The 11,216-nt window shown below is 42.6% G+C and overlaps 1 protein-coding gene across 3 annotated transcripts; it reads left to right on the plus strand.

Moving 5' to 3' along the window:
* The first annotated feature begins 153 nt into the window (after positions 1–153).
* LOC138741192 (heat shock cognate 71 kDa protein) lies at positions 154–9,648 on the plus strand. 3 transcript variants are annotated; one of them, XM_069894906.1, is made up of 10 exons: positions 168–261; positions 2,139–2,234; positions 3,263–3,472; positions 4,020–4,225; positions 4,651–4,803; positions 5,675–6,230; positions 6,437–6,639; positions 7,574–7,772; positions 8,676–8,908; positions 9,361–9,648. In XM_069894906.1, exons 3-10 carry the CDS (start codon positions 3,268–3,270, stop codon positions 9,538–9,540), a joined length of 1,935 nt encoding a protein of 644 aa, XP_069751007.1. In that variant the 5' UTR covers positions 168–261; positions 2,139–2,234; positions 3,263–3,267; the 3' UTR covers positions 9,541–9,648. The 3 variants fall into 3 exon arrangements, with proteins under 3 accessions (XP_069751006.1, XP_069751007.1, XP_069751005.1); XM_069894905.1 differs by lacking the exon at positions 2,139–2,234 and having other exon boundaries at positions 154–261; XM_069894904.1 differs by lacking the exon at positions 2,139–2,234 and having other exon boundaries at positions 205–294.
* The last annotated feature ends 1,568 nt before the right edge of the window (positions 9,649–11,216 follow it).

An 11,216-nucleotide genomic window follows, 5' to 3' on the forward strand; every position in this document is an offset into this window, starting at 1 on the left:
TGGGCGGTGAATTGATTTGGACAATATTTTGAAGGGAGCGAGGAGCGACCTCGGACACTCACTTTCTCCCGCCGCCCACTGTCAGCCTCCCGCCGGCCAGCGCCGCGCTCCCATTGGCTGCTTGGCCGAGTGGAGGACGGCTCTCTATTGGCTGGATCGTTCTGGTTCTTTCCAGAAGCTTCTCCGGGGTTGAGACCTTTTGAGCATCTTCAGAGCACGACGTCGGTTGGTCGAGTCGGACGAGCAGCCTTTCCCGAAACGGTATGTCCGGGCGGATAGGCCGGCGCTGCGAAGGTGACCTTGTTCGGGGAGGGCGATGGGGGGGGAGAGGGCGATGGGGGGGAGAGGGCGATGGGGGGGGAGAGGGCGATGGGGGGGAAGAGGGCGATGGGGGGGGAAGAGGGCGATGGGGGGGAAGAGGGCGATGGGGGGGAGAGGGCGATGGGGGGGAAGAGGGCGATGGGGGGGAAGAGGGCGATGGGGGGGAGAGGGCGATGGGGGGGAAGAGGGCGATGGGGGGGAAGAGGGCGATGGGGGGGGAAGAGGGCGATGGGGGGGAGAGGGCGATGGGGGGGGAGAGGGCGATGGGGGGGAAGAGGGCGATGGGGGGGAGAGGGCGATGGGGGGGAAGAGGGCGATGGGGGAGAGGGCGATGGGGGGGAAGAGGGCGATGGGGGGGGAGAGGGCGATGGGGGGGGAGAGGGCGATGGGGGGGGAAGAGGGCGATGGGGGGGAGAGGGCGATGGGGGGGAAGAGGGCGATGGGGGGGAAGAGGGCGATGGGGGGGAAGAGGGCGATGGGGGGGAGAGGGCGATGGGGGGGAAGAGGGCGATGGGGGGGGGAGAGGGCGATGGGGGGGGGGAGAGGGCGATGGGGGGGGGGAGAGGGCGATGGGGGGGGAGAGGGCGATGGGGGGGAAGAGGGCGATGGAGGGGAGAGGGCGATGGGGGGGAGAGGGCGATGGGGGGGAAGAGGGCGATGGAGGGGAGAGGGCGATGGGGGGGGGAAGAGGGCGATGGGGGGGGAAGAGGGCGATGGGGGGAAGAGGGCGATGGGGGGAGAGGGAGATGGGGGGGGAAGAGGGCGATGGAGGGGAGAGGGCGATGGGGGGGGAGAGGGCGATGGGGGGGGGAGAGGGCGATGGGGGGGGAGAGGGCGATGGGGGGGGAGAGGGCGATGGGGGGGGAGAGGGCGATGGGGGGGAGAGGGCGATGGGGGGGAAGAGGGCGATGGAGGGGAGAGGGCGATGGGGGGGGGGGAAGAGGGCGATGGGGGGGGAAGAGGGCGATGGGGGGGAGAGGGCGATGGGGGGAGAGGGCGATGGGGGGGGGAAGAGGGCGATGGAGGGGAGAGGGCGATGGGGGGGAAGAGGGCGATGGGGGGGGGAGAGGGAGGGGATCTGCACCAAGCCAGGTCAGTTCACTCCCCTCGACGCTCGGACCTTTTAGTTAACCTTCCCCACCGTCCGTTCACTCCCGACCGAACGTCCTGTGGCTTCAGGGCGCAGGTTGTCGATTTTCAAATCGTTGTCGATTTTCAAATCAGGAGGGTCCCATTCTGTTGAGTTTGGAACATCATTCAAACCATTAGGTAAATGGCACCCCCCCCCCACCCCGAGGCGCAAGGGCTCCCCCTCCCCCGAGATGCAAGGGCTCCCCTCCCCCCCCCCCCCCCGAGATGCAAGGGCTCCCCTCCCCCCCCCCCCCCCCCGAGGCGCAAGGGGATCCCCCCCCCCAGCGCCTCCCACTGAGGTTCGGGTGGATCCCCCCCAGCGCTTCCCACTGAGGTTCGGGTGGATCCCCCCCCAGCGCCTCCCACTGAGGGGTGGTTGGATCTCTTCTAGTTCAGTGTGGTCCAACCTCGGGCAACATGTTTTCTATTGATAGCAAGTGGTGGAGTTGATTGAAGAGATGTCAATGGTCCCAAGAACTTAAACCTTGGCTTTCTTTACTAAACATTCACCTGCCCTCTCCTTTTATTCCTAAATGCACAATATGTGATCCAGAAATTGCAACTACTTTTTAAAGGTTTTGCTTTACATTGTATAACTAGTCTGCTGGACATCATCCCTTTTTCTACCTATATTGATGGTAGCAATTTATGTGGCAATCTCTGACTACTCACTCTCTCTCTTGAAGATGTCTACTACCATTCTTGATCCAGGTACTCAGGAGACAATATACCATTCTGGAATATTGTGGCCAATCATCTCATCTCGGTTCACCTAACTACAGGTACACGATCCTTTATATGAACATCTAAAATCCAGAAAGCTCCAAAATCCAGCAAATGGGGAGAGAGGTGGCAGCGGGCGTCGGGCGGCCGAGGGACTGGAAGGAGGTGGGGTTGGATATGGCAGCACAATTCGAGTGGGCTTTCTGAAATCTGGAAAATTCCGAAATTTGGAACACACTGACCCCCAAGGGTTCCGGATAAAGGATTGTGTACCAGTATTGAGTTGATTTAATCTCATGCCTGTTTCCGCTCCGTAAATGGTTATATGGTTATATGAGGACCATATGACTTCAGTGACAGCCATCACTACTGCTTTAATAAACCAGCAGACCTTAGAAAAGCGAAGTGTCAATATTACTTGCTGTCATTGAAGCCTGTGCTTTGACCTTTCAGCTACATTTCCACCTCAAGGTAGCCCTTCTCAAAATGGTTACGTCTAAAGTATGTTGAATTTATATCTTTAGTCTCAGTCCAAATTTGTGAATTACTAATCAAGCAGTATTGTGCATCTACTATTGATTTCTTTCCTTCCTCTACCCTTTTAAATATTTGTATTTCATGTTACTTTGTCTTCTGAGTTCACCAAAATGTTCTGCAGTACTATGTTGTAATCACCCTGACAGCACCACCTATGACAATTTTTACAAGCTAGAAATAGGCAATGTGCAAATTTCCTTCCCAAGTTGCGTACCAACCCGATTGTTTTGTTCATTTGTCTAAATCCTAAAATGACACGATATCCAGTAGGAGGAATCACAAGCCAAACCAAGGGGTTTTTACTACCCTCCAAAAATGTATGGCGTTTGAAGGTTAATCGGGGTATTTGAGCAACACTACTGGCACGTGGGACAGAAAGGTGTGTTACCGTTGAATCTCTAAAATTAAAAAAGAAAATCAAGGGCAATTGGGAATGGTAGTTTCTCATAATTTCCATACATTAGAAAAGTTTATGTTGGCAATTAATAGAGCTTGAGTCATCTCCTGTTATAAGTATTTTTAAAATTAAAGCATTCAATTCCTTTTGCAGCCAAAATGTCCAAGGGACCAGCAGTTGGAATTGATCTTGGGACAACCTATTCTTGTGTGGGTGTCTTCCAGCATGGCAAAGTTGAAATTATTGCCAATGACCAAGGCAACCGTACCACTCCAAGCTATGTTGCTTTCACTGATACAGAAAGGCTCATTGGTGATGCAGCTAAAAATCAGGTGGCCATGAACCCAACTAACACTGTCTTTGGTGAGTTATATAAAGATCTTGCAATATAAGTGAACAAGTTTTAAACTGCAATATTTTCTGGTACTCTTCATCTCATATTTTACTGCAGCTTTTTATTTAAAAAATACAACTGGATGAACACAAGACATGCTGAGCAGGTTAGCACAAAATGCTGGAGGAACTCAGTGGGTCAGGCAGCATCCATGAAAGGTAATGTGTCTATTACCTTCCATGAATGCTGCATAAGCTGTTCCAGGATCTTTTGTCTCCTGTTTGTTAACCTGGTTAATACTGCTTGCTGAGTGATCTCTATTGAACTATAAAGATGAAATAATTCCATCCCCATTCATGTTTGTCTACAATTGTCATGAGTGGTGGAAAATTAGATAAGTCAGGGTTTGTTGTCACTTTATTAAGACTAGGATTTCCCATGAATGGTATGCTGGTGTAGATTTCTGTTCCGGTCCTTTTGAAAAGTGCTGCTGAAGCGCAAGATGAAAATCATGTCATCTAGTGGCAGAGGTTTTTTTGTCCATGTCTTAACTTCCTTAAACTTTGAATTTTGCAGATGCCAAACGCTTAATTGGACGTAGATTTGAAGATACTGTTGTTCAAGCTGATATGAAGCACTGGCCTTTCAATGTAATAAATGATGGTGGCCGTCCCAAAGTTCAGGTTGAATACAAAGGTGAAAACAAGTCTTTTTACCCTGAAGAAATCTCTTCTATGGTGCTCACAAAAATGAAAGAGATTGCAGAAGCCTACCTTGGAAAGGTAGGTAATCTTAACCTTGTGCTAAAATTGTCAATTGTTGCTGAATATTCATATTTCCAGCTGATTTACTTTTTAACAATCAAGCCTAGGAACAAAAGACCAGGCTAGAAATTTGTAATGAATGCAGATATTCATTGATTAATATGCAGACTAAAATGTAACTAGTATTTGGTAACTTCCATTCCAGCTGACCTGCACATATAAAACAAGACAATGACTATATTTCAGGCAACATATAGTGTCCTTTGTTTGATAGTGCTGCCTTCAAGGCATTTGTCGTCAAAGATGTTCTGAAATTCAAAGAACAGTAACAAATTAGGGATCAATAATTTGGGTCAAGGGTTTGATACATAGTGAAGTGAATTTACATGAAGGTATTGCTACACCTATTACAGTATATAACATTTCAAATTCTTTTTCTGTAGACTGTTACAAATGCAGTTGTTACAGTTCCTGCTTACTTTAATGACTCACAACGACAAGCAACGAAAGATGCTGGAACAATTTCTGGACTTAATGTTCTCCGTATTATAAATGAGCCAACTGCTGCTGCCATTGCTTATGGACTGGATAAAAAGGTATATTGAAACCAACTCTTTAACAATAGTATTAATTTCTGGATATTTAAGTCACTTTACTTGAGGGCAATTAATTATGCAAGATGACATCCTTGAATGTGAAGCAAGCAGTGGAAAAGATGTGTTACAGTTCAGCAGAGGTGGAAGAAAGGAAGGAAAGTAAGTTTAAATGTTGCTTTTTGAGGCTGAAATGTTGAAAAAAATTGTAGGAAGAGCATGTTCAAGTTAATTTGTCTTAGTATAAAGAATAAAATCTGAGAGATGAGAGAATATTGTTAATCAGTTTGTTACTAAAGCAAGAGCTTCATGAGGGCAATGGACACTAACAGAATTTATATCTAGCACTTTATGCGAAGCATAGCTTATGTATGAATTGTCACCTCATTTCAATGGAGTAGCTGAACATGATTAAAATTGTTAATTTCTGTTATCCAAAGTGTTTTTTACTTAAACAGTTTAAATGTCCAATTGCTGTCAAAGAGCTTTGATCAATTTAATTGTCAAAAGGGCCAAGATTAAGAATTTTTGGGAAGCACAATTTGCTTTTCTGCTCAATTCCGCAAACTTGCATACACTAAACTTCATTTCCTCAATCATATATGTACATTGTAAACAGATGTGGGCCTAGCACTAATCACTGCATTACTCCAGTAACTACTGATTGCCAAGCAGAGAAAGACCGGTTGTTATTTATGGATTGCTTTACCTCTGGACAATTGTATCTGAGCTTTTGACATTTTGCTCAAAGCTCCAGAGGGTAAGTTGCAAGGATTCTGATCCAGGTGATAGGGCAGTTAAAACATGTTTTTTTGGGCCATTCCTGCAGCTTGCCAAAGTTGTCTTTTTAAGCAAAGTTTATGTTTTGTTGCAGGTTGGGTCGGAAAGAAATGTACTGATTTTTGACTTGGGTGGTGGTACGTTTGATGTCTCCATTTTGACCATTGAAGATGGAATTTTTGAAGTCAAATCTACAGCTGGTGACACCCACCTGGGTGGCGAAGACTTCGACAATCGCATGGTCAATCATTTTATTACTGAGTTCAAACGGAAATACAAGAAAGACATCACTGACAGCAAGAGAGCTGTTCGCCGACTCCGCACTGCATGTGAACGTGCAAAGCGTACATTGTCATCCAGTACACAAGCTAGCATTGAAATTGACTCTCTGTATGAGGGTGTTGATTTTTACACCTCAATCACTAGGGCACGATTTGAAGAATTGAATGCTGACCTCTTCCGTGGCACTCTTGATCCTGTGGAGAAATCTTTGCGAGATGCCAAACTCGACAAGGCTCAAATCCATGATATCGTACTGGTTGGTGGATCCACCCGCATTCCCAAAATCCAGAAGTTGTTGCAAGATTTCTTCAATGGCAAGGAACTGAATAAGAGCATAAATCCTGATGAGGCTGTTGCATATGGTGCAGGTAACAAAATATTTAGTTCTCAGAGTGTAACATTTACTCAAAGTTTATACTTTTGAAACAAATCAATAGAAACTACATTCATGGTCTAATGTTGGGAAGCATTCACTTATATTTAAAACATGAGCAGTCCATTTGTAAGCATTATCTTATAATACCTTTTCTAACTAAATTGCCAAATCCATAATGTGTTTATGAACTTTGACCAGCTGTGCAGGCTGCCATCTTGGCTGGAGACAAGTCAGAAAATGTGCAGGATTTACTATTATTGGATGTTACTCCTCTATCCTTGGGCATTGAGACTGCTGGTGGCGTGATGACAGTCTTGATCAAACGCAACACCACAATTCCAACAAAGCAAACTCAAACATTCACCACCTACTCTGACAATCAGCCTGGTGTACTCATACAGGTGAGAATTCTTTTTATAATTAAACTACAAACTGGTTTTAACTGCTGGGGGTCAGAAATTATCAAAGTGTTTGATAATTAAGGAGCAGAATTTCTATGCAATGGTAACAAAACATGAATGATATTAACTCTCTGGAAGGTGCTTTATTTTTTCTGTGCTAAAATAGTGCCAGACTTGATCAAAATTACACCTGGTTATGTCTTTCTATTAAATTCAGATAGACCCCGACTTACAATGTTGGGATTTTAGGATATTTCAAAGTTATGATCAAAAAGGGATCAGAAATCATCCAAGTGGATTTGCTTGGACTAATTCTGACGCCTCTTTCCCCTTTCAGAATCTCACTGTCTCCAGTCATTTTTTCATTTTAGTGGATGATTCCTGAAAGAATGTCCCTAAAGCTCTTCTGAACATCTAGAGAAGGGATAGCCAAACTACAGCTCGTGATAGTAAGGACCAAATCTGTGTGAGAGGGGAAAAAGGGGTATGCCAATCATATCAGAGTTAAAATACATTGTGTTATTCTCAAGATAATTCCCATACAAAATTTCTGGTTAATAGACATCAGTTTTATTTGTGTGACACTTAATGTCAGAACATGTATTCAGGTGCTTCACAGAATGGCAGGAACGGGGATGTCGGTATTGTTTCAACTTAAGATAATTTTGTCATATGATGGAAGTCCTGGAATGGAACCCCAGCCTAAGTCGGGGTCTACCTGTATTAGTATCACAGCTAATTCAAAGATGTCAATTGTACTTCATTGAAATTTGCTTCTCAATTTTTGTTTTAAACTATCAGTCACCAGAAAAAGTAGAATTTGACTACCTTGTAAATGCATCAACTAATAACAATGAAAAATGTTAATTGTACAGCTTTTTGCCTTTTTGTTTAAAATCATTTGTACACTAATCTGGAACTTATTTTTCTTTAGGTGTTTGAGGGTGAGAGAGCCATGACGAAAGATAACAACTTGCTGGGCAAGTTTGAGCTGACCGGAATTCCACCTGCTCCGAGGGGTGTGCCTCAAATTGAGGTGACTTTTGATATTGATGCCAATGGTATCTTGAATGTGTCTGCTGTGGACAAGAGCACTGGAAAAGAAAACAAGATTACTATCACAAATGACAAAGGTAATTACACTGTCAATTGTAATTTTTAAAGCCTTAATGATCTTAAACTTAGACTCTCAATTTGTTCTGCTATCCATAGATATATGCACAGATTTCAGAATTAATATTATCAAAGCTTTTGATTAAATGTTGGTTCTAAAGTGTTTAGATGCAGATAAAACCACTAATGAACTTCACATGGTTCATGTTCTGTAAAAATGTTGAAATCGTAATAGCCTAATTAACTCAAAATAACCATCTTATTGCATGTGATTGTAAATGGTTCTCAATCAGCAATGTCTCACTTCAACTGATTACCTTTGGTACCCTGAAACTAAATTGCTATTGATAAAATTGTAATTTTGGAAGGTGTGGCTTCCATCTATGCTGTAACACTGGAATGTTTAAATTTGGAAAGGTTCTCTAAATGCCTTTTGGAATCTGTCTTCACCTCTTCCATTTTTGTGCTTTGATCTATTATATACAAAGCATCTGCAAAAAAAATGGTGAGAGGTTGTTTCCTCCTGGAATGATGCTCAATATGTCCATTCCTTGTATTGTTGCTTTGAGTTGAGCCAAGCTCCCGTGTTATACTTGTTGCAATATTTAACATTTAGAAAAATCCTTGAAATTATGGCACTTTATTTATCTTAATGGGATGGCTCTTTGCCTTCTCCAGCAAACTTACTGAAATTGATGAGGTGTGTCAATACACAGAGCTTGCTTAAAAAAGACAACAATTGAGGTGACATAATCCAAAGAAGATTTGTCGACAGTATAATCAGGTTACAAAGGGGCACTGTTTCTAGGAAGCCAACTTTATTATACAATACTATTAGCAGGGCCATGCAGATATTTTGAAGTGTTCTGTTTGGTTTCTTTAGCTGAACGTTAAGTTTTACTCTAAAAATCTGATTAAAATAGGTCGCTTGAGCAAGGAAGATATTGAACGTATGGTCCAGGAAGCTGAGAAGTACAAAGCAGAGGATGAACAACAGCGTGACAAAGTTTCTTCAAAGAACTCTCTTGAGTCCTATGCTTTCAACATGAAAGCTACCATTGAAGATGAGAAGCTAAAGGGCAAAATAAGTGATGATGACAAGCAGAAGGTTTTGGACAAATGTAATGAAGTTATCAGTTGGTTGGACAAAAACCAGGTAAATTAATGGGGTGGTGCTATATGGAACACTTGAGATCTTTGCAAATATTTTACCAAGAGAAGATGTGGGTCAATTTTTTTTCAGTCATCCTAAACAAAGGCTTTCTGTCCAGGTGATTTGTAAGTTTGCTCAGAATTGAAAATATGGTTTTATTCCTTAAATGCTGAGACTAATTCGTAGTGGTTCATGATTCCACTCTGGAACCTCTGTGCCTCGGTCACACTAACTCGATTGATATTGAGTTGAAGTAGCTTGAATTGGCCAAATGAAGAATAAGAAAGTGAAGTGTCCAGCTACCTGTTATCTAATGTGGACCCAGAGAGTTGTGAAAGGGGAAATATGCCACTTTTACTTAATTGATCTTGGTGCAACAGCCTTGACTAATTTTTCCAAAACAATTGTTAAAGCTGATATTTTGCCAATAAACTAACTGGTTAATTATTTTTCAGACTGCAGAAAAGGATGAATATGAACATCAACTGAAAGAAATTGAGAAGGTCTGCAATCCAATCATGGCCAAGTTGTATCAGGGAGCAGGTGGAATGCCTGGTGGTATGCCAGAAGGATTTCCTGGAGCTGGTGCTGCTCCTGGAGGAACATCTGGACCAACTATTGAAGAAGTTGACTAAAATAATAATTTAGCTATTACTGAGTAGTATATTACCAACATTCCAATATTATTAAATGTCTAATGAGGTTTAAACATCTGGATAAATAAATTCTAGTTGTGATGGTTACATTGTTGTCTTGGTAGAATATAATGCCAAAGTGGATATTTAATCCCTGAAGACAATGATTACAAACAATGGAGGAATTATAGGTCAGATAGCATCTGTGGAGGTAAAAGGTGCTTGTTTTGCTCCACCCTGCATCATGACTAATTCAGGCCCTAGTCCTTTTGCTTCTGCAGGACTTAATCTTTTTAAAATCTTGGGTGTCACCATCTGATTGCACCAGTGGTTCTCAACCCTTTTTTTCCCACTCACATACCATTGGTGATCTGTGATTAGTAAGGGATTGCTTAAGGCGGTATGTGGATGGAAAGAAAAGGTTTTAAAACCACTGTTTTAATCATACCTAATTGACTTGTTATGTTTCATAACTCCAAAGGAAATGGGTCAGTGACAATTTTTCTAAAGCAAAATATTTCTGTAACAATTGGGTCTCAAGCAGTGATTCTCAACCTTCCCCTCAAATACCACCTTAAGCAAACCCTTACAGAGCACCGATGGCATAGGGATTACTTAAAGTGGTATGTGAGTGGAAAGAAAGATTGAGAACCACTGGATTACACTCAATAAAACTTTCTAGTCTTAGTATTTTCCAGGTCTTTGTTCTTAATTGAAGCATTCATATTTTCTATTTGCACTTGTGCTGTAGTCATTCCTCTGTGAAACGATCCCTTGTCCTATTACAAATCTTTTGATTAGAACTGCTTTAAAAGTTAAAAGAGCAAACTGCAATATAATCTGTTTTCCACAGATGCTCTTGAATTATTTCCAGTTCTAAGTATCCAATGCAATTTGCAGTTGTTAGACATGGAACTAGTTCAATGCGGCTATTGATTACACCTCATTATAAAACCTTTATCTTCCTTTGCATTCTGCTGAAGCCCAAGCTCTTATTTTCATTGGGAAGATTTGATCTTGCATGGATCAAGAGAAATCCTAGGCTAATTCACAACTATTACAACTAGTTATTATTGTAGTTTGTGTGAAACTTTCTCAAAACATGGAAAACCCAAGTTAAATAAATACAGCGCTCTCCATAGTGTTTGGGACAAAGACATTTTTTTCTTTTATTTGCCTTTGTGTTCCACAGTTTTAAATTTGTAATCAAACAATTCACATGTGATTAAAGTGCATATTCCAGATTTTATTAAAGGATATGTGTATATTTTGGTTTGACCATGTAGGTTTACAACAATTTTTATTCATGATTCCCTCATTTCAGGGCACCATAATATTTTGAACATAGCACTGGTGTGTACATTTTTACATGTTTACATATCCTTTGTATGCAATGACTGCTTAGTCTTTTTGATTCATAGACATCACTAGGTGCAATGATGTTCTGCCAGGCCTCTACTGCAGCCACCTTCAGCTTCTGTTTGTTTAAGGGGCTTGTCCCCTTAAATTTGCTCCTCGGCATACAGAAGACATGCTTAATTACATTTAAATTAGGTGGCTGACTTGGCCTTTTTAAGATTTAAAAAGTTCCCTTGTTGCTTTACAGTATGCTTGGGATCATTATCTTTCTGTAGGATGAAGAAGTGTCCAATGAGTTTGGAGGCATTTGCTTGAAC

Source organism: Narcine bancroftii, chromosome 8, assembly GCF_036971445.1.
Source record: "Narcine bancroftii isolate sNarBan1 chromosome 8, sNarBan1.hap1, whole genome shotgun sequence".
NCBI lineage: Eukaryota > Metazoa > Chordata > Chondrichthyes > Torpediniformes > Narcinidae > Narcine > Narcine bancroftii.

What these genes read in the sequence shown, in the direction of transcription:
- LOC138741192 (XM_069894904.1), top strand. Translation starts at nt 264, where the DNA reads ATGTCCGGGCGGATAGGCCGGCGCTGCGAAG. An exon ending in GATAGGCCGGCGCTGCGAAG is followed by an intron (nt 295 to 3,262) that starts GTGACCTTGTTC and finishes TTCCTTTTGCAG; the next exon opens with CCAAAATGTCCAAGGGACCA. An exon ending in AGCCTGGTGTACTCATACAG is followed by an intron (nt 6,640 to 7,573) that starts GTGAGAATTCTT and finishes ATTTTTCTTTAG; the next exon opens with GTGTTTGAGGGTGAGAGAGC.